Here is a 24,102-nt window from a genome sequence, read left to right as displayed (position 1 = left end):
ATTGGCTAGGATTGGTACAGAGACCTGTACCACACAGGCAGTGGGATATAAGAATGGCAGGTGAGTATATTTTAATTTTAATTCTTCTCCCATAGAAACATACAATCAAAAAACACACCTCAAAAGTAGGGACTGAGGGCAACAGCAGTCCCAGGAAAACAAAAGGATAACAATTTTTACCAATCATAGCTCAGAGAAAGTACATTTTTCAAAATGAAATTAAGAACCTATTATCTTCTCAATTTATATTGCAACAATTGACCATAGTAGCTCAGTTGGTCAGGGCATGGTGTTAACAATGCCAAGACTGTGAGTTCAATTACGAACCATTCACTCAACAGTTGGACTTGATGATCCTCATACAGCCCTTCTAATTCAGAATATTCAATATTCCAATTATGTGAGATTCATACTAGTCTGTTTATTTTTGACTAAATAACATTGCCTTTCAAAGCAAAAAATAGACTGGTTTTGTTCCTGAAATTAAAATCTTGATAAATCATTCGCTGTGTATCTAGTTTGCACAAGTTCTACTCTTTTCTCAATTTTTCCCTAATACAAGCATTTACAAGCAGCACCCTGAAATCTTATACATAGATCAAAATCCTTAAGTGCCATATAGTATTTTTAGAATGGTTCTATTATCAACTCTTCCTTCCAAAGTACTTTCAAAAACACAAAGATCTAATGGCAGACAATAATTTTCTGCTCTTAGATCTGCAATCCCCTTTTCAAAAAAAAAACAAAACCAAAACCTAACAACAAACAAGCAGAAAAACCTCCAAACCAAAACCAACAAAAAATGGCCTGTAACCAAAAGAAACAAGACAAAATGAATCCAACAAAACAAACATTTTATTGATAGAAAAATCTTGAGTGTTTTTTCTTAATCAGGATGAACTCCAAAAATGTTCTTACTTTTGATTTTATTTGTACTCTTAAGCACATTCATGATGAAAAAGTTGATGCTTTTACAACAGTCCACCTGAAAATGTACAGTGTGGAAATCTTAATTTTAAAATCCCTTATATTAGAAAATCAAAAAATTACTTTTAAAAAAACCCTACTGTGATTGAAGACTAACTAGAGATTTATTCATGACCCTTAGGTTGACCTTAAAGAGTATAAAGAGTATAAAATTTTCCCTTCACAGCTTTGCTTAGCAAAGAAATGTAAATGGGAAGCCTGAGGTACCATTGTAGATAAGCCAACACAAATTCTCCTGAGGTAGAGCCACTTGCATAGTGAGTCGTAATGAGGTCAAGGCATTGAGACAAGTCTGCAGGGACTCTCCATTCTGAAGATTTCTGTCTCTGCTGCAAACCATCTGATAAATGCAAACATTTCTTGCTTGCAAAGCACGGAACTAAAACACATAGAAATATATATAAAGTTAATTAATGTAAGCATATGTCAGTTTTCATCAACAAAGTACAACAAAATGATAAGTAAGAAACGATCATGCATAACAGCAAAAAAAATCAGCATGACATTGAACTGAGCTTTAGAATATGGAGAAAGTGCTAAAGCTTCAGGGTTGCTGTACCATGAATGTGAGTCAGTGTCCACTGTGTCACAGGATTAAAATGCACCCAGTGCACTAGGAGTGCTGGAAGGGGTGTAGGGAAATGAGGCATTAATCTTCTATTCAAAGAATCTGGCTTTGCCATTTGGCATCTCTGTAGATGTCTTCCATAAACTAAGGCTACTTTTAACTTTTCTACACTTCTCCATCTATATCACCACTATCTTATTTCTCACTCTCATCTGCTACTTTTCTCTTCCACAGGTAGATTTTTCCTTCTTTTCCTTGTAATACCTAAAATAATGTGACCTCACTTGTGCCTGGACTACAGCATCAGCTGAACAAACAATGTGAAAAAAATGGGCTAAGTGGGACATGACCAGACAGTACCTATTATTATCTCAAAAGCTTCCTAACATGGTAACATTTGAAATTTTATTATTTTGTTGCAGTTGATTGACTGAAGCTGGAAGTTTCTAGTCCTGAAATGCCATTTCTTAGTGTTATATTGTAAAAAAAAAAAAAAAAAAAAAAAAAAAAAAAAAAGAAAAAAAAAAGCTAACTGTGGGAACATGGCAAAAAAATTACATTTAAAGCCTTAGGATTTAATCATTTGACACATTATCATTTTCCATTTCCAATTGTAGGGATAACTGCCAAACTAAATTTCGTATCTGAAAATTTAAGGATATCTCGGTCTGTAAACATTAACTTAGAAAACAGGCATTTTAGTATAGAGTTGCCATAACATTTACCAGTAGGACTGGTTCAAAGTCTAGGCAGACATACAGAAAGCAGAGGAGACCATCTCTGGAACTTCAAATCTATTTACAAAACATTTTTTAAAATGTGTTAACATAGTCTTTGATCATATTCTTTCTAGGAAGTTGAATCACATTTTAAAAAGAAAAATAATAATACAAAGTATCTCTTCTATAATGATATCTGCTTCTAGCTTTTAAGCAAACTGCTTTCTTCTCCTCACTAAACACCTATTTACACTCTAACTCTGACTCGAGGATGTGAATTTGATTAGCTCAATACACAGGTGCTGCCTACCATTTCTGTTTGCTGCTCTTGATCACAGAGTAACTTGCATTAGTTAATTCAAAATACCCACTGTGTACAAAAGGAGAGCTTCTCAGCAAAGAAATGCTTAAAGTAAAATATAACATGTTTTTAGCATTCCCTCTATATCAACTGAAACACTTTCTTCCACAAATAACAAAAGGTATACTGTAAGTCCCTACCTTATAAGCAATTAAGACAAAAGGATTCCAACACATTCTTAAGGTCACTCAGCTTCCTAAAGCTTAAAGCACTTAGAAAATTATTCAGCATTCTGCCCTTTTTGTTCATAGTGAGCAAATAAGCTGTAAAAAACATAACACTGCTTTCCAACTGTCATGACCTTTTATTACAAGTAGTATTTTGCACACGTATGGTACAAAATACAGGAGAATGTTTTAATTGACTTGCATTCTGCCTGGTTCTTAGATTATACAATACAGAAATTTCCAAAACTGCAGGACATTTATCAAATTTTGCCCACATCCTGATTCTGACAGTGGACAACAGCAACTATTTCAGAGCAAAAACAGCTGTAAGTAGTTACAGAACACCACATTCAGAGAAAACTGCTGTTTTAACACAATGGTTAAAAGATGGTGGTTGGCTTCTGCCACAAAAGCATTAGGCATATATCCTCTTAAAAATCTACACCAACTCAAGATGTTTATAGCATACAAACGATCATTAAATCACAATGCAATTTATATCAACAAACTATTAAAGATTAGTTAATTTTAATATACAATTAATATGAAGTACATTTGTGGAAGATGAAATGGGCTACTTACTTTGAATCTGTGAATGTCTTTGTCCAGAAAAATTTTAAAAACCCAAAACCTACCGTAAGTGCTGCATTTTTGTCTCTAACGCCATTTGGAAAAAAGGCAGACTTAAAGTGCTGCACATCATCCATGACATCATCAAGGTTTACAGAAACGAACTGCTGAAGGTATCTTTCATAACACTGTAGAACTGCCAACTTATATTCCTGGGAAAAAAAAAACATATGTTCTTTTTATAGTTTGTATATTTCATTTCTATTTCTATAAAACGTGTTTTTTATTATCTTTATGAAAAATGTATCAACATGAAGGAGCAACAGGAAGTAAAGCACTACAGCTTCATACAAATATCCAGCATGTAGTGTGAACACTCAACATAGGAAAGGCTGAAATACTTAAAAGAATGGCTTGTGCTTCGTCAGTTTTGGTGAGTTTTGTTTATTCTAATCATAAATATGACATATCAGAGAACAATTATAAAGCAGTGTCCTGGGCTAATGTAATAAACTTAACAAGTTGGTGGAATACTCTACAGTTTTACAACAGTAATGACAATGATACTACACTTCAGGAAAAAAGTACTTCATAATGTAGACCTTTATAAGCAATATATAGATATAATCACTTCTCCCTTGTTTCCATGTTGTCAAAGCTTTTTCTTTCTTTAAATAAAAAGTAAGATGAATTTTAAAAGATTGGAACAAGTGAAAACTAGAATTTACATATGGCCAAGAAATCAGCATCAATAGACCAGAAACTGCCACTGGGTCTTTAAGAACTGTTAGCAAAGAGGATGTTGAGCTTTATGTCTCGTTCCAAACAGAGCTCCCCAGCAGCACGTCGAACCACTCTAAAATCATGCTGACTCTATGGTTCAGCACTGACTCAGATCTGGAAGGGACATTCACTGAATCATCACCACCACTTCCTTCAGCAAGATTACATTTAGGTTTCTCTACCAATTTCACTAAGCCCAGCACTCACACTAAATAAATTATTGAGGAAAAAGTAACAAACTACTGGTAAAAATGATCCTTTAATATTTAATCACACAAAATTCTTATTTCCTTGTATACCCTTCTTTTTTTCAATATAAATTCTTTCCACCACAGTAACACCTTAAATTTTTTATCATCTGAGGAGTCTAACTCACATGGCCCTATTGTCCTATTTGCTGTGTGAAAGCAGCAGCCATTCATAGAAATTTTGACTTTCCAGGGACAGCTACAGGCAGTCAGTCAGTTGTGTAATCTAATACATACATTGAGGCTGTGATAACACTTAGAATCCAAAGCCACAGATCAGAATACCATTAAGATAGTTATTGACACATAACAAAAAGGTAACTTCTCTCCTAAACCATTTTAAATACTTGTATGTGACCAAAGACAACAGGCAGATACAGGCAGAATGGGAGGCAGGGAAAAAACAAGTCAGTGCTGATCATATGATGACTAATAGAATAATTTCCAGATATATGACTTAATGAATTTAGGTGTGTCCTAAAAAACACATAGCAGATGTATTATAGGAAGGAATCTAAAGGCATTAGAAAAATATAGCAGGAGGACAGAAAGCTAAGCAGGTGCCTACCCACTGACTATTCATATGCAATAATTATTTCTTAAGGACTACATGTCATTAAGTATTATGTGATGTGCAGATTAAAATTTAAAATATTCAACACCAGTTTTCAACTAGGAGTCAAAAGGAGTACTTATGGAATAGGCTTTACCCCACCTATCATAGACCTTGGTTTTACACCACATTCATCCCTCCTGTAATGTATTTGAAATTTGCAACATCCATCCCCTGTTGTTTCTATTTATTTATTTTCAGGGGAAAAAAATTGAATGAAAATTAGGTTTTCATTCTAAAATTAAGTTAAAGAAATGCACTTAAAAGTGTGAGTTCCAAAAAATTTGAAAGTATTAGGCTGGCCAGCAAAACAACTTCTTCAACAACACCGATAACTTTACTGTAGAAAAATATATTACACCAGAAGATTGAAGTTGCAAGCAGAAGTCGTTACACAGAAATGTGGATTATTTTCAGGCAATCTAGGGTCAGGTCATTAAGCACCTTGAACATAAGGAACAAACTATATTGGAGTGCTGCTTTGGGAAGGCAATTCAGAGTACAGAGAGCAGTATTTGATACTTTTGAAATAACCTTACTGAGTACTCTGTGAGAGCAGCAGTTCCCAAGCACTAAAAGCTTCATGTGATGTTTCAAGCAATTCCTAGGGCCCGGAAGCTATGAGAACCTCACGAATACATAAACATGAAGATAACATAAACAGAATTGTCTAGGCAATGCTATTAACAATTTCTGCAGTTCAAGCTTCCTTAAGAATTTCTTTATGTCTAAACCTACACCATGACCCTGCACCTTCAATTGTAATGGCTCCACAGTTATGGACTCTTCTATACTCCTTCTTCTGCCTCCCACTGAGTGCTGAGTGCTGCTGAAACTCAGCTTCAGCTGGCTGTTTCTTACTCAGGAGCAGGCCACTTTTGTGGAACTCTTCAGAGCACATGCAATGAAGGATATAGAAGACTTCATAACGTCTGCATGATACTCCTGCCTTTGCCATGGCCTGTGGAAAAGCTCACCAGGCAGCCACAAAAAAACACTCTCCATTAACAGCACAAAGAACATCTCTCCTTGCTGCACTCCGTAAGCAAAGGACATAAGAGTGAAAGAACAGTTTCACTGGATGTGTGTCTCAAAAAGATGGCCCCTCAAACCACCTTGATACATTTCCAGTTATGCCTTCTTCTTTTTATTTATTTTCTTTTATTCCCATTATGTTAAAAAATAAGTAGAAGGTACAGAACTGGCTTTCTAACTATACATGTCTGAGCTGCTTCTAAGTGTTGTTTAGTAACTACCCTTGAAAGCCCCAGATTTTATGACATGACCTTCTGACACAAATATCACTGAGCTTGTAAATGACTCACCCTTGGATTTTTTCCACAGCAAACACAAAGAACAAATAGTATATAGAAATATATTTGCCTTATTGAGTCACATAACAGTTACTAGCATGGCATCCCATCTCCAACAGTAGTCAATAACATATGACTAAGTAAAAGCATAAAAATAGTTATCATATAGTGAAACCTCTCAAATACTCTGTCTCAAACAATCTAGCTCCTGAATCCCTTTTAGTTGTGATCTACCCTTTTTGGGGAGACCAGAAATACACACATAATTCAAGATGCAGCATCACTGATACATATAGTCATACAATATATAATTGCACTGTGGTTCTTGTTCTCTGTTTGTCTCCTGACAATTCTTTTTATTCACGTTTGGTTAACTGAACATTGAGTCAGTGGAACTGCTCTATTATTGTCAATTTGTACTTTAACAGCATTAAAGGCACAGTCAGATATTGTACACTATCATATTGAAACATCAAACAAAAAAAGAAAGATTTTGGGGTGTTTAAAAAGCCAATGGGCACATAGAAAATACAGATATAGAAAATGTATCAAAAATCAGGGCAATTTTACAATAAAAAGCAAAAAATACAAACAAACTGTCGCTGGAATTATTTTGTAAAAGTTTTTGCTACTTTCTAAATAGCTTTCAGTAAAATATGATTAAAAATTAAAGTAGCATAGAAACATAATGAAACAAAGGCTATGATTGAACCTTTTCTGATTTCAAATTACTTACTTTGATCTGAGCAAGGGTATCACCAACTTCCACAAGTCTTTCATTGTAATACCACTCTGGTAGTCGTGGCTTATATTTGATCCAAATGTCAAACAAAGTGTTTGTTCTAAAAAAAAATAAATAGATATAGGAGAAAAGGTTTCAGATTAAACTGGCAGTAAACCTGTCATAACAAGTAAACAAATCAGGAAAGCTTCAAATTTTGAAAACTCCTTTCTTCCAAATCTATTTGAACTTCTGTATATTTCAAAAGAAGTGATCATTAAAACCAGATTTAACAGGCAGACAAGGACATTTATGGGTTTCATTTCTGTCTCTAGTTGTTATCATGCATTTTAAATAGGATGACTTTTCTCCCATGTAAATTCTTATTAAAATGTCCCAGTAATAATCCCGTTGTGTTGTTCAAGCACAGTCACAAGCAGAAAATCTGTCCCACCTTTCAGCTGGTATTTGAGACGTTCTCTTGGAAGAAACAATTTGATATCTTAGACTCAATGAATTACAGTTCACAGCAATTATTGGACTGGAAAATGTTATGAGCAGGAAAAAAATCCCAAAATAACAATGCATGGTCAGGTGGCTGCAACCTTCCAAGCTGGTAGCCATGGAATAAACCATAAAGCTACAGAGTATATAGAGCTATGGTATAGAAAGCTCATGGTATACAGACCTACACCATGAGTCATGAAAGAAGAAATGTTCAGGAATTTTAAATTGTAAGGGGTAGGTTTCAGAGAGAACCAAATGACACACTTATTAAAACAGAGAGGATTTTATGGCAATAATTGTGATGCTCTTCTGTTGCCTCTGTCTATTTATTCTAGCCACAGCTGTCATCAAGATATCTTTGTGTAACAAATTGCCTATTTTGCTGAACCAGAAGCTTCCCAGAAATGGTAATGATTCTAAGCAGTTTCTCTCTGCTACAGATACTGACTACATCATGCCAGTACTACAGTCCCTACCAGCCATGGTTTCATGGCCTCATGCCCTCATGTGTACAACTTCCCCACACTATACTTCTTTAAGAAAACTACATTCTAGCTGGAAAACAATAACTGATCAGACAGACTGCCAATAAGCACTGGGACTTTTTCATAAAAAGTATCCCATTAGCAAATCACTACCAGTATGGACAGTGTTCACAGTACCAGGCATCTCTCATATTTATTCTCTTAACAAACCACTTGTACAGAAATGCCAGCAGAGTGCCTTGTGGTACTGCTACAGCCAAATTTTTTATAGGTAGCAATTTATGAGGAAAGAAAACAACTGAAGAAATACAAATTAACATATAAAGAAATTAACATCTGAAAACTATCCTTCTAGCTGAATTGTCATGCATAAACCACATGCTTACTGCTGTGAGGTGGCTGGAACTTTTCAACTTCTCTTAAGGCTGGGATGGTAGGTTAGAACACAAGACACTTTCTTAAACTGTTCTCTGACATTCAAGCACTTGGAATGCATTCTCACAGTCTCTTATATAACTCTTCATTTCAGCTTATAAGAACACTTCCATTAAAACAAAAAAGCACAGTAAACAGTATTTTTTCCACACAGAAAGCTGTGAGCCACTTTCACATTTCTAGGTGAAACAGATGGCTTTATGAGAAATCTGCCAAAGTTATCTTAACAATTAAGAAATGCAACAGTCATAATCCTTTTCTTTTTTTTTCTAAAAGTATAATCTCAGCACAATTCTCAGTTCTTGAATGTAAGCAGCAAGGAAATAAGTAGGGCATCCTAGAGTTGTATCCTAAAGGAAAAATGCAGTAACAGCACAAACTAGGCCAAAAGCAACAACCAGAATAAAATGTTCTAAGGCATTTTAAGGAGAATTTCTTTAAGGAAACCATAGCCCAGTGAAATGAAGGGTACTTTCCAAATGGATGGGAATGAGCCCCTCCTGGTCCATCCATAACAACTAACAGCCTGGGTGGGTATTGAGTTCTTATACTGAGAAAAATATTCCAGCTAGTATCTGCAAAGAGACTCCAAAGCAAAGGAATCTGTTAGGCAGCTGAGCAAAGTTCCCTTGGACTACTAAAAGAAGAATTTAGGAAAATTTCAGAGACCAAGAGATTTGATGGATATTAGCAGGAAAAGGGAAAGAGGGGAAAAAGAGGGAAAAGAGATATCAAGAATAACCCTGGATGAAGTTCTCAAACGTTCATGTTAACACAAGAGATTCCCATATAATATAATATAATAAACAAGTAATAAATCTGTAAAAAACTAGTTTAGCAAAGTACTGATGAACATGACCAGACTTCAGCTTCAGTGGAAAAGTTAAGGTAAAGTGAATCTGCTACAATGCCATGACTAACTACAAGTGAGTTCATGACACAGGAATGTTTCTTTGACACAGACAAAAGAGGAGAGTGAGACACTTCCTAAAGAGCTCCTCAGCCTTTCCTTTAAACAGCCTTTAGGACACCAGAGTAACAAGTTAAGTAAGCGAATTCTTAAAAAAAAACTGGTGGACTGTTGAAGCTCAGAGGTGAAATTTCTTTATTGCCATCCATAATAGAAAAAAATTCCCTAAGGTCAACCCATAATTGTGTGCACAGGATAAGACCCACGTGGCTAGAATCTTTACTAAAAGTATAAAGAATTCTCTGATACTGATCAAAAGCCATCTTATTAAATAAGGGTGGCTAAGCCGCACAACATGAGATAAAATCAACAGTTCAAGGCAAAGCTTTGATGGCCCTGCTGCCAAGAGAAATGGAGCAAAACAACTTCTTGTTTAGCTGAGGAAAAATTACTTTTGATTGCTATTTCCCACTGAAAATATTTGTGATAAAAAAGAAGTCCTCAGTAATTTGTGTTTCCTACATTAGAACATTTAAATGCCTAAATTATGGCCTTTCTCGTGACCTATAAACACCAAAGATAGAAAGAGCTGGAGGAATGAAGCAGTTAATTTTATATTTCTAAACTGAAAATACTTGCCAAGTGGAAGCTGGTTTTCTTGCTGCTCGAAGAACAAGAACACTTTGATCTCAATCCATGCTACAAAAGATAGACTGAAAAATGGCATAGCAAGAAGTCTTTAGAGCATATAGGAAAGCATCTGTAACAGTCATTACCTTCATAAATTCTTAGGACCAGCCAGACTACAGCTGGTTCTGCAAGCAGCACATGCTCCAATTTTGACTTATCAAACAATGAAGCAGTAGTGAGAAAAAACCCTGAAATTTCACAATCACAAATAAATAAAGTCTTGACTTTGCTGACTGCCTGAACATATGCTAATAATGACAATTCCAGTCTTTTACCTCTGTGCTGTCCCTATACAAATGAAGAAACCCTGAGGATGCACAGCTACTGGGAGCTTCATGTTACTCAATATTGCTAATCCCCTGGAATTTTGGTAGGGCTCATTACCACCAGAGTCTTCTGAGATCAAGGCCTGTACAGAGTAAGTTCTCATCTCCATGATGAACACTTCAGATTTCTTCAGATGTGAAAATGCTCTCATGCCAACCAAGGTATGCACGGTCATGGGTCACATCTACAAAATACCAGTTTGAATAAGACAGAACTTACTTATTTTGAGAGGTAAAGCAAAAAAGGCTTGGAGACACTGTTCACAAAAACTGGTAACTTAGCACTATATTGCAAACAGCTTAGATACAGCATGGCCACCTCGTGACCAGAAGATACAAAGAACACATAGAAGAACCACTGCTGGCAATTTTGGTAGTGTTACTTCTTCTAAGTGGACCTGGAGAGAATAGCTTTCAATATAATAATACCTATCAGCTAAAGCTGAAATAAAAAGGTCTGAAACTACAAAAAGGTTCCAAAATAGCAAACTACTGAAATCAGCTGCTGAAGCAATATAAAAAGCCAGCATACCAAGATTCAAAACACTAGAGACAAAAACGTGGACACTGATATCCATATGATCCACCTAGACCTTGACCTGATGATGAGCATACCCCATAAAAAAATCAGGAAGCCAGAAAGCTTAGAACAGGAAAGATCTCTAGCTCAGACAAAGGTCAAGCTGCAGAATCTGAGTAACTTCTGAAAATGTATACACCTACTTCAGAGTAGGGTGATTTGTGGACTATTTCTAGGAAACTGCTGAGTGAAATATGCAAGGGCAGAAGCTGCACATAAGCGATAAGGTAACCACCCTGCAACCTAACTCCTATGCTGTTTTTGAAGGAACTTTTGATACCTTGGGAAACTTGTGGGGCTTATGTTAAAGACCTGTAAACTTAGAACAGAGTAGTATTCAGATAACAACAATAGAAAATCAACTATTTACCTTAAAATAAGTAGTTGAGCTCTTGTATCACAATGTGCCTAAATGCAGCAGGGAGAGCTACATGAGAAATGCACAGTCTGTAAAAGACATATGCATGCACTATGAATCATACACTGATTCCAGTTGCTCTATCTTAACTGCATTACAAAATCTCGACTTACGCATACCCACAGATATGCATGTCTGCGAGCAAACAAATACGCACTATTATACTTGCCATATGCTCTGCCTGCATCTATGTGTGTGAAAATACACCAACGTAGACAGAGACATATGCACAAAAAGAGCTGTGCGCTGTTATCCTCGCGTAGCCCTACTTTTGAAGGCACGTACGTGACCACAAGAGCTCACCCTCACAAGCAAGCAGCCGCACTCGCTGGTGGGCTGCCAGTCCCTGCAGCTGTGTCAAGGGATTTTCCCACCAGGAAGCTCAGGCAGCTCTGACAGAACCAACAATGGTGCTGCCAACTTCCACAGCCCCTTGTGCTTTTTCCCTAAAGCACTGACTTGTAGGAAGCCCTGGGAAAAAAAAAAAAAAAAAAAAAACCAAACCGGTGTTCAGATTTCCAAGGGGTTTTCGTTACAACGAAAAAAAAAAAAAAAAAAAAAAAAGGAAACGGATTGCCGGTGCTTTGGCACACTGCTGGGGAAGTTTGTTTGGCGAGCAAACTCCCGGCTATCTGCCAGTGGAGCGGGCGCTGACTCCCAGCGCAGCCCGCGGCGTGAGGAGGGAGACGAGCAGGGGCGGGCGTGGCGCCCCGCTGCTGCCGGGCGGGCCGGGAAAGGCAGCCCGGGAGCGGCGGGGCGGCTGAAGGAACGGAGGGAAGGAGGAGGAGTGCGGCCGAGAAAGGGAGCTGAGGCAGGGGCAGAGGGAACGGCGGGCGGCGATGCGGGACTCAGGGGCGGCGGCGCAGCCCTACCCGTGGCGGTGCAGGTCGTGCTGCGGCGGCTTGGCCTCCCCCGCGCCTCGCAGCCGCCGCAGGGAGCTCAGGACGCGCCGCAGCTCGGTCTCGAAGCTGTCCACCACCGGGTTGCCCCGCGCCACGGGTCCGAAGAAAGCGGCGTGCGGAGCCTGCGGCCCGGCGGCGGGGGGCGGCGGCCCGGCGGGCTGCGCCATGCCCGGCTCGGCCCGGGCGCGGACGCGTCGCTGTCTCCGGGCAACGCGGCCCCGCGGGGCCGGCCGGGACAAGGCGGGAGGTACCGCACAGGGCGGCTTTTCCACAGCCTGTCTCACCGCGGTGGCACTCAGCACCTACTGGTTGTGTCGCTGGGCCTACTGCACAAGCGACAGTCTTTTATGCTATGCATAAAAGATAAAAGTGTGCTTATCCTCTAAATGGTTATGTCTTTTAAAACAAACAAACAAACAAACAGAAAAGGTGGAAAAGTAGGAAACTACCAGCCCGTATTTATGTTATAGGAGGTGCTTATAGCAACATGTGTGGTTTTTACAGACGCTGTGGTAAAGAGGTTTGGGAGGGATGGGAAGGAAACTGATTTTGTTGCCATGTTCATCATCACGATGAGCATAAGGGACAGCTGAACTGAAAATATGAAAGTGAGAGAAATACGGTAAGTGAGCAGTGTCCTGGCAACCAGGGCCTTTGGAGGCAGTTTCTCGACAGTGAATCAAGGAAAAGGATCAATAGAGATGGGTAAAGCGAAGAAACACTTGAAAAGTGCATTCACAGATGACAGCAAAATAACTATCCTTCCAACAGCTGGAGACACACAGCATCAGCACGCTGAATCACTGGACTCAGAAAATACTGCATTAGCAAAGTCAAAGAAATGACATGGGAATCATTTAAATACTATTCATCCTTGGAAAATTGGGAAGATGCAAAAATATGATTAATTTATGACTAACGTGTCTGACTCATTTTACACATTCATTTAGTATTGTTACCTGCTCGGAGTTGTGTGGATCCATTATCCAACAGGTATTGTGAGATTATGGGAAGATCTAGTGACAATGGCTATGCATTTAAGTGGGAGCAAATTTAAACAAAGTACAAGAGGGAGTGGGTTCCCCAGGTATCTGTGAAGGAGGTAGAAAATGAAGTCTGCAATGAAAAGACATGGCAAAGCAGAGATTTAGAAATCACTGTGTTCAGAGACAAATTTTACAGAACAAATGAAATATGAGAACTTGGCTTGGAGAGCAGCAACTGCAACATTCAGATTTTGCCTGTGCTTTGCCATGCTAACCAAAGAACTCCCTGTAATGGATTCCAGATGACTAATAAAACACTGGCCTCTTGGGGAAAGTGGCCTGTGCCACTGTAAGTATTGCTGGTGGCATCCGTTTCAAGTCCCTATGAAGTTCTGAGCTAGTTTGCCTCACTAGATGGTGCTGCATCCCAAAGGGCTGATATTCACATTCATGGAATGCAGAGAGTGCTGTTCTCACACCAGCAGTGCCTAGAAGCTTCAAGGGGAACTTGAGAGACTGGAAACGAGACTGCTGAGTAAAACTTTACATATCTCTAATATTTGGGTAGCAGATGGTGGAGTGAATATAACATTTGCAATCTGCATTAGCTTTTCAGCCATAGAAACAAACTGAGTCACAGAAAACAACAGGGGAAAGGGAGGATAGCCATTCCCCAGAGGGCAAGATTGCAGAACTATGCAAAGATAAAGCTTTAACCACTGGGAGGTTAACCAGGGTGTAGTTGGTCAGCCAGCAGATGAAGATTGTTTAGTCTAAAATTCCTGGGTCAGAGTTCGACAGGATCAAAGTATGCATTCCCTGCTAGGTGGAGGTTTAATGTATGGAGGGCAGTTCTGACCCTCTCAGCATCCAGGGTAGACCATAGCAAGGAACTACACTACCACAAACACTACAGTATGTATGTTATTTCAATTTTGTATGCTTACAATATTGATTCCTATTATACTATTCTGGGGAAGACTGGAGTTTAAACTTCAGATAGTCTCCATCTAACATTTAGGGTGTTGGACACTTAATTGGGTCCAAAAGTCAAAAAGGCTTATAGATAATGATTAGAACTTTTTAAGTTCAGAAGGAATGTAGATTCTCCAGAAGCATTCAACTCATATAACCTGATCTTTACAGAGAAAAGCTTGGTGTATACAAAACAGTAAGAGTGATAGCTCCTGAAGTTGTAATCATGATAGGATCATTTCCTCAAAAGATAGAGCATACCTGTAAGGCTTGGAAAGTTTGTAGTAATTTTTTGAATTATATTACATTAGAGCCCCCACACCCTAAAAATATGTGATCTGTTGATTGGAAACATAATGATTTATTTATCATTGGTAGGTGAACATTTTGATAGTAATTTGAACTATAATAACATTAGGGAGAAAGTAGGATAGATTATGGAGCACTGGCACGGACACGATCCCAAGAAATGGAACTTAGGTAAATCCCCTGACCCAAACGGAGAGGGTATAGCAACCTGTGCTTTAATACCACCAGGTCAGATAGAAGGAAGCTGCCTCAGAAATAGAAGCACCCACAAAGAGTTAACTTAGTAAAAACCCATATAGGAAGTGTCTGCTCTCATGGCTATGGGGCCAAGAGTATGCTTGACCTGTAGAGAAGGAAAACCTTGCTGTTAACTCATCAAGCTGCCTGCTTACTTCTTGTGTGTCTGTTCCACTTGTGTGAACAGCAGTGCTTACTAAGAGCAAACAAAGGGGGGAAACACTGCATGATCACAGCAGAGCTGGGCAGGAAGAGTGTTCAGTGATATCTTGGTACAGGGGCTGAGGTAACGTCTGCTGAGCCCTATCTAGTACATCAATCAAAGTTTGTTTCCTATGGATAATTCTGAGATGCATGTTCAGGTCTGTCTCTAGGATGCTTGTAGCAAATATACACCTGAATTATGGTGCCTATAGACTTTGCTGTTTGATATTCACAGACAAGAGGCAGTCATGGATGCCTCAGAATTATTACCATACTTCTGCAGGGTAACTTGACAGTCCCCAGAGTTTTGAAAGAGCTACATTTATGTCATCTCTTCTTTTATGCTTTCAAGAAAAATAGTCTGAGCTGAAATGATTCTGTGCCATCACTTAGTATTTCAGGCTGATAGGCTAATGAAGACACGAGAATTTAAAATAATGCTTAACACAATTATGTACTACATATTCAGAACTGAGATCTGCATTTACTGTACTTGCAGTATGCCTGCCTGGTCCTAATAGCCAGTGGGAATCCACTTTGGGTAGGGTATTCCATTTCGAGTAGGAATGAATTGTTGGATGCAAAAAATAGAAGAAAATCTAGAGAAAGAAGCAATAGAAGGTGTGTAGTGATTCTTACGGAGAAATTCACTTTGTGAGTTAGTCAAGCAAAACAAGGTCAAGGAAACGCAGCATCTTATATGACAGTACAGCATTTGCCATTCACATGCTATAGGGAAATCAAAGTAATGGCTCTAAGTTACCTGATAAAGCTCCATGAAAAGCCATCATACAGGAAGAAGTGAACTAAGCTGCTGAATGCCAGGAGCACTGGCACTTTATAGATATGAAGAAGTTGTCTGATGGCAGGGGGAAAAATAAGAACTTGTGCTGAGTTTACAGAGGCAAAACACATGCTGGAATTTATGTACCTTCCAAATAACTAACTGTACAGGAAGCAGAGCAGTGCAGCAGACCTGCAAGCTTCTTGCTATCACCCCCTGTGGCACTTGTCTGTACCTATAGCTAATGAGACACATGGGAATCTTGGACCTTTATGGGCAGCTATGAGAGATTATAGTCAGCATTTCCTTCCCACCTCCTTGCTTCTGGGCTGTTTTTGGTAAAGCGGCTTGTAGCTTACTGAAAGTGTCTCTAGACTCAGATGCCTTACTTAAATCTGCATTTACATTCAATCAAAATTTGTGGATTCCCACCCTTATCTAAGGGCTAGTTACTACCTTCCCATAGGAAAGTTATCAAGGAGCTGAGACATACACTGTCCTCTTTTGACAGCATTTGTATTTTTTTGCTGTACCATGAAGAAACATGTCCTGAACTAGGAAGCTACCAGGATGCCTGATTGCAAAGGTAGGGAAGTGTGAAAAGGTGCTGGGAATGGCTTACTTAGGACATCATACAGCTTTTCAAACAAAGCAGCAGTTCAAGTCCTTTACTCAGACAGTGACACATATTTGTAAAATATTTCGGTGCTCTTCCTGTCAGTGAGCAGTATACAAAATTTGTCAGACAATGGCACGGTCTCTGAACTCTGGGACATAGATTAACAATAGCTGAGGCATACGTGTCTTTTGTGACAAGCAACTGATGATCTTTTAATATATAATGAAAGCAGATCTGGAACAGTTCTAATGCAAGTGAATGCTAAGAGAAAGAAAATGCTAAATTTTTACTTGAAAAAGGTTCTTGGCTTCCTTTCTGATCTAGTTCGTCAGTGTTGTATCAGGAAGGGAAAAGAGTGATCAACACAGGAAAGAACTGCAGTGACTGAGAACTATGCCAGTGCCAGGTTCTTACAGAGCTGTGTTCAAGCTTGGGGTGACAGTTGTCTCTGTGTTTTCATTGTATTCTATGAAAGGCTTCACTGCCAAACTCTAAAGATGATGTGAGCACTTTCAAGGTTACAGTATATTAAAATGGTTTTTTTCTTTTAAAATCTGAGTGTGAATGCTCACAAAAAGGGTTTCTAAGTTTTTATCATTAGGAAAATTTTCTTAGGCATATGTACCTATGATGTTTTGTGAAAAATCATTTTTTAGGATTTTCCCTTCCTGAGGAGTTCAGGGCCTCAGGAAAGAAATGTAAACAATAACTATCTGCTGCTGTGGAGTGCAACAGGTGCATCTTTCATTAGTTTATGTGGATTGTTTTTACTTGATGACCAATCACAGCCACTTGTGTTGAGGCTGTGAGCAGTCACAGGATTTTGTTATGCATTCTATTCTATTCTTGTTCTTTCAAGCCTTCTGATGATCTTTTCCTCTCTGTTCTTTTAGTATGGTTTTAATGTAGTATTTTAATATAATATATTTCTTAAGATAATAAATCAACCTTCTGAAATAGAGTCAAGCCTTGTGTCTCCACACATGGAGAGTCCTCAACAGGCATATAAACTAATCTCAGTTGACTTGCAGAGAATGGGAGAAATCTGGGAGAAGTGATCTTGTTCAGCTATTTTTCCCCCCACTGCACAGAAGGTGTAGGAGTGTGTAATATTTGTGTGAACAATCTGTGAGGTTTGACTCACCCCCTCAAGTTGTATCGTTATGCATTGAGTGGGTTAAGCAGTCTTTGGGGAGGGAGATACAGTACGGGTTTTATATAGCTGCTTGAATTTGTAAGAGGTCTGAGATCTTCATTATGGACTTATGTACCAAAGGTTGCAGTTGGAAATATGAAAGCTCGTGAGCAACTTTTCAAATAGTGCTTCAAGGAGAGAGTTTGCCTACAGTTCATGTTGTTCTCTTAATTTTTATAAGACATGCTTCATTCCAGTTTACAAGTAAAGTCTACTCAAGTAGATGTCAGCTGATGATGAGATTATTTTGCAAAGGCTTCTAGGAACCTGCAAATATTTCATCTGAGGATATACTATTTTCAGTTCACTAGACAAACTATGGAGGAAAGTTCATGTCTCACTTAAAGATCTTGTCCCAAATCTCAGGAAGCTGTAGGGGTTCTTCTGAACAAGAAGCTACACCTAAGGCTAGTCTAGAGCAGCTGTAAAGATATCTTGCATAAAAGCCCTGTAAATCCCTTGCAATCATGAAAAAGTGAAAGTATGCACAAGATTTTTTGTGATGTGCATGGAAGCTGCATCTTAGAAACACTCTAAAAATGTGGAACGCTTACATGTATGTATAAAAAAAGCTAAAGAGAGTCCCTAGCTAAAGAAAACATCCAATTTATTGAGCAGAGAAGGCCAAGGTAGTTTTTTGCCATGAAATGTGAAGTAGCAGAGATGGAGTGTAGGAATTATTTTTATTTTAGCTACATTCAGCTTAAGCTGATTGCTAGGTAGGCATCTCATAGTTACATTTGATTTTGGAAAAAAAGTGGTGGCATGTTTTGTTAAAATACATTTTCTTAATTTCATAAATATCCTCAAGCCAAACATTAAATGAGAGAAAGTATAGCCTATTCCAAGAAATAAATTAGTTCTGAAGATCTTCTCAAATTCTCCTGAAGCCAAGTATGACAGTGCATTTTTATTCATATTCTCCTGATGCACATTTGCTGTTTATAATTCTGAGCTGCTGCAAATGCTGTAGGTAGAAATGATCCTGGGGAAATTACACTATTGTTTGTATATATAACTCCTGAGTAGCCAAATGCATCCTTATCGTGACTCTTTCTCTGTTGTGCATTTGGTCTGGGAGTACTCACAGGATCAAAATAGACTCTTCTAGGAATAAACTATTGGCAACAAAAGGACACCTAAAATAAGCTCGTTATGCCCTTCAGTATTTTTAGATAAATGCATTTCTGTTCAGGCCTTTTCTGACTGCATTACGGTATGAATTTTGAAACTTTTTGACACCATTACTTCCATTTTCCATTCTTACTAGTTTTGCACTTGCTTGCAAGAATATTTCACTCCAAGGTCAAACTATCTGCTGATTGAGGTTTTTTCAAGCAGCTGACAGAAATTGTTTTGGACAATAGCCTGACCTTGGACTAGGAGATTTAGCAGCCTGGAGGGCAACAGTAGAAAATGACACAATGTGGAAGAGTAGTTTTGTTTTTTGTTATTAAATATTGCTTATTCAAGGAAGTAGAAAAAAAAATCATTTTTTTTCTACATAGTTATTTGTATTTTTAATATTTTTCAATACTTAAAAAAATATTCTATGTAATTATATTTTCTAGTTAATTCTTTAATAATATAAACAATTTGGATTTTTATATGTATTATTTCTAATAATGATATATGTAATTATGCAATTGTGAACTTTTATCTTAATACTTTAGAATTTTAGAAAATTAAGAACTAGTCATTGTTTTGCGTATTACATACATGTGAAAAGAAAACTAAAACTGTAATCTTTACCCTTTTGCTCCCTCAGAATTTCAAATTAACAAAAGTGAACAATTATTTTTTCTCTACATGATGACACCTTAGGAAAAACAGAAATTGCTATTAGCACTTTACCATGTTTAATTAATGCAATTATAAAAAGTGGCTAGATCTTGGCCTCGCAAATGTAGATGAAACCTTGATAGCAAGTTTTGAAAATTTTACTAAAATGCTTTCAGGTGGACATATGGCTCTTCATCTGTTAGATATGGATTCATTAAAATAGCTGGTTTTTTACTCAGTGGATCCACTTGATATACTCTGGCATATTTACTACATTTAGAGACAAAATCATGGTATTTACCTTCGTAGAATCAAAGTAAATGGGTAGATTGTAGTCCTTCTTCTGTATTGTTAGCAATAGACTTGCTTCATATATTATCCGTAAAGAAGAAAATTTTATGCTGTGCCTATATAATTCCATTATAAGGCTGACAGAATGGCTCCTTGAAGAAGGCAGAACTCCTCTGAAGTAAAGCATTATACATCCATCTAAGTTAGCACAGAAAATAACTTAGATATAATTTTGTCATCAGAAACATAATCACTAGATTTAAAAATTGAAATATTCCATGATAATTTGGAGGTGCGTCTACATTAGTAGTTTGGTTGTGATAAAGAGCAGACTTTTGTAGTATTGTTGTTACGGAATGATCTTGAGTGCACAGGCTGGAGTCGCTCTGAATGAACTAAGCTGAAGTGTGCACTCCACGAGCACATCTGACATCCTCCATCTATACCAGACATTCAGTCCAGGAACAGACTAGGTAAAATCCCCAAAATGTGCATTATGTGAATATCTGGTCCCTGTGACTAGTTGTTTCACAGTACAGATCTGCTCTGATTACACTGTTTTTCTTTTATAGCCATAGACTACATTGCTAATTGGGAAAAAAAAATCTTTTGAAGCAGGATGAAAACCAATTATTTGAAAGCCATTTCTGGAGAGTTGTTTTTTAAAATATCTATACTTGAAGACAGCCTAAGACACCACTGCTATCTTCACTTTGTTGACAGAGGAGAGGGAAATTCTTACAAACTTTAAGCCACAAGTTAAACATTTTTTACTTGTTGCAGAACTACATCTTCTGTTTGTCTTCAGGAGGTGAAGATTTTCCTCAAGTGTCTCCTCAGTACCATTAACATGGAGGACAAAACTGCAGTGATTACAAATACCTTAGAAAACATGCCCGTGCACTGTGTATGGTACCATATCAGTTTCCACGTTAAAGTTTACAAATAGGGCCTTATGGCCTATTTTGTTCATCTCATTATTTTAGTTAAGAAAAAAGGATGACTTCATTAAGCTCTGTTACAAAAAGTGTTCTCATCTTTTTCTTTATATCTTTGGTTTATTTCTTTAAAATGATAAACTTAATGGATCATTTACTTTCCTTGCAGCCTCCATGTCTTCTAGACTACCCTCCACAGGCCATCTACATGGCAATGCTGCCCCTCAGCCAGAGACCACTGTGTCTGTGCAGCTTGGCTGGCAGGCAGCAGATCAGTCACTGACTGTAGGACTCAGTGTGATGGCTCTGTTCACACTGTTTCATTACAATCATTTTCAGAGGCTGAGATAACAGAGAGCCTGCCCTTAGCATGCAGCAGATATGCATGGTCCCTCAAGAAAACACATAATAACTTCCTTAAAACACATACTAAGATGCATGTCTGAGAGTAATGTTTATCCTACTGTAATAGTGTTCCTCCTGTTTGTTCAGCTGTCCCAGCAATACCCACCTAGCCCTTTTCAGCATTTATATTATCTATAGTTTGTAGGAGTCTGATCATTCAGGGACATTGAAAATAGGTGTGTTTTCAGGAAAGCATAAGAAGAAAAGGAAATGAGTTGATCAGAGCCATGATGCCAAATGCCCATTTCAGTGAGAGGTCAGATGACTCTCTTGCCAGTTCTGACCTGACACCAGATGCAGCATCTGAGCCAGCTCTAATCAGGCTTAGCCACTTGGCATAGCACTGATCACTGTGGAAATACCAGAACAATGTAAGTACAGCAGGATGTACCAGAACAGTCTGTCTCCAGACTCAGTGTATCTGGGACCATGCTGTTTGTGCATTTCTGATCGGGTGCTACTTTGCCTACTGTGGATGCACATTTAATGGCCAGTATCACAGGTGCACAGGTGCACAGAGTGAAGGATCTGGGAATGTACAGGCATGGAGATGACAGGAGGGCAGAGACTATTGTTAATGGGATGCAGAAACTGTGATTTGCCTTGGAAAGCTCAAGGGCTGTAAGATGTGGCATTTGGCATACAGGGAGAAGGAAGCATAGTAGATGATAGTACAACTTCTGTTATAGTTGTACAGGATGGAAAAGAGCATGTGACTGATACTCTCTTTTCAAGGCAGAAGAGGAGGGAGCCCAGATAGAATACAGATATTCACAGAAAGCACAAGAGGCAAGAAGGCAAAGACAGAACAAAGGAGTGAAGGGACATGAAAGGAAAATGGTCTGCAGCATCCTAAGTGCCTGTGATATTTAAGTGTAGAGTCCTCCAGAGGCCACTCTTCCCTTAAGAGGAAAAAAAATCATGCCTTTAACACTGGTGGCCGTAGGTCTCTCAAGTACATCTCCAGAGGTTGCTCAGGATAGTGACAGTCTGGACAGAAGATGAAAATACATGAAAAATTAAAAATAATACCTTCTTCAGAATCCTTCCTGAAAGAGATACTTTCACTTTCATATATGTTTGTTGTTGTCATGGGTTTTGGGCCAAGAAAAGGATAAAGTTAGCTGTGGCAACTTTAGTCCCTAGCCTCTATTTCTCAGATCTAAAGTTGAATAAACTTACCTTTGATAACAGCAACACTGACTAGTATGTAGCTCCAGCTCCATGCCTCATAGTGATGTGGGCTGCCTTCAGACATTAAAAGGGGAGTTCCAGGCTCATTTTCTAGAGAAAAAAGTCTTAATTCTCAAGGTGTTTTTTTGGTGTTTTGGTGGGGAGGGGGAGCTTGGAAGGAGTTGATTGGTTTGGGGATTTTTTTTCTTATCTTTAGAAAAGCTTTTGCACTTGGAAGAGCAGTTTTTTAAAAACAAAAATTAAGACTTCTAGAAGAGGCAAGTGTGGTGGCTAACCTTACTGTTCCTACAGTTTCCATTATCTGAGCTGTTCTTTGGAGCAGTAACTGAAATAGAAGGCAGAGAGTGGGAGTGCTGAATGGGAAGGTGAAGGGCCCTGGCAGATCACTGCAGTGCAGGTGGAGCTCCCTCAAGCCTCTGACTTATATTTTCTGAGTCAGAGAACTAAGGGTTGATGGTGGCAATTATGTATGCTGGGTACAACAGAGATCTGAGATAAAGAGATAATGGTCCTGCTTATAATAAGAGAAAGGCAGTAGCTGAGAGCAATAGAGGAAGAAAGCAAGAAGAAAGGAAAAACATTAAGTGGGAGTCGGTCAAGGCATATATTTTAGCAATGGTGCTGGAATTTCAGGTCTTTAAACTCCTTCGACAGGTGATACTTCCTCCTTAGGACTCTGGAGCTATTAATATGGAAGTGAGACATTAAAAAGGAGAGAGACAGTCTGGCGCTTTGACCCTGAGAAGTTTGCAGACAGGGAGCTGTGAGAACCTTCCTCAAGGGACAGTGTTTTGCCCTGAGGCTACAAGTGCTGGAACGTATTTTCAGAGTTGTTCCTAAGCAGAAGGACCTTGGGAGGTTCAGATCAAGATGATCTTCTCTCCATAAGTGAGCTGTAAGAGGTCCCAGTGTGTTTTGGAAGGCTTGAAGATGTTGCTGTTTGTAAGTGTCATAGGATGACTTTTCAGGTTCACCCTGTTGGAGCCTGGATGATTTGTAACACCTACACTACACTTCTCTTACAGCCCAGGGATGTCTGTGTACTTTATTAACTTTCTCAGTAATACATTTGTTACACAGCTTTGGCCTGGTGACTGCATTTTGTGTTAATTTTTTTTTTATTATTATTTTTTATTTTACTTTTCTATTTTTTTTTAATTTGCCATCTAATGTGAGGTGATTACTGCATTTTAATAACTGAAATTGCTATAGCATTTTGGAAGTAAATAGTTGATATCAGTAGTTAGGCTAAATCCAATTCTCTTTAAAAGGCCAGTTACCCAATGACAGGTCACCTGTGGAGTTAAAGAATATCAACAGTAGCTTGAAGCTATTCAACACCATAGTGTTCAGTGAGTAGATAAATTTGTTAAACTTCAATACTAATAGTTCCTCAGGTATCATTATTATATAAATTCACTTCTTGTGGTTTTTTCTGTTCTGTGAATTCCTGTAGCACCTCTATTATAATAATTTGGTACATCTCTATCATTTACTTTGACTGTTATTTTCAAGTGGTAATACCTCAAAAGCAGACACAATTAGATTACTGAATAATGCAAACCACAAGAGATATTTATAGAGAGGAAAAATAAAATACAAGCTAATGGCTAGTTCAACCTTCACTAAATACAAAATGTAACAATTATGGTAAGGCTTCCAAGTTCCTTAAGTGTCCTGTGTTGCCTAAGTCCTTTTTATCAACCTTAGAGCTATGCAGCCCCTGCATTTAATGTGCACAATAACTTTTCAGAGGAAAGGAAATTTTGGCATTTACAGGTGCATATGCATTAGGTAAAACAATCCCCAGTAAGTGGTGAGTAAAGTTCTCCAGATAATTTCTACCTCAGTAGGACCTGCAGGACTTAGAAATGCACTGA

At 38.3% G+C, this 24,102-nt stretch overlaps 1 protein-coding gene across 1 annotated transcript in view; it reads right to left on the bottom strand.

Annotated features, from left to right (window-relative positions):
* CFAP54 (cilia and flagella associated protein 54) overlaps window positions 1-13,286 on the bottom strand; it is a 102,864-nt gene extending 89,578 nt beyond the window's left edge. Inside the window, exons 1-5 of the mRNA XM_041409744.1 lie at window positions 13,263-13,286; window positions 12,274-12,605; window positions 7,066-7,171; window positions 3,438-3,584; window positions 1,195-1,366 (exon numbers count right to left, since the gene is read on the bottom strand). Coding sequence (XP_041265678.1) covers window positions 1,195-1,366; window positions 3,438-3,584; window positions 7,066-7,171; window positions 12,274-12,605; window positions 13,263-13,286 — 781 coding nt within the window. The remainder of the gene's footprint in view (window positions 1-1,194; window positions 1,367-3,437; window positions 3,585-7,065; window positions 7,172-12,273; window positions 12,606-13,262) is intronic.
* Window positions 13,287-24,102: the final 10,816 nt, after the last annotated feature.

This window comes from Onychostruthus taczanowskii, unplaced genomic scaffold (assembly GCF_017590055.1).
Source record: "Onychostruthus taczanowskii isolate IOZ18803 unplaced genomic scaffold, ASM1759005v1 scaffold31, whole genome shotgun sequence".
Taxonomy (NCBI): Eukaryota; Metazoa; Chordata; class Aves; order Passeriformes; family Passeridae; genus Onychostruthus; species Onychostruthus taczanowskii.
Note: the sequence above shows the minus strand (reverse complement) of the source record. Positions and strands in the feature narration are given on the sequence as shown.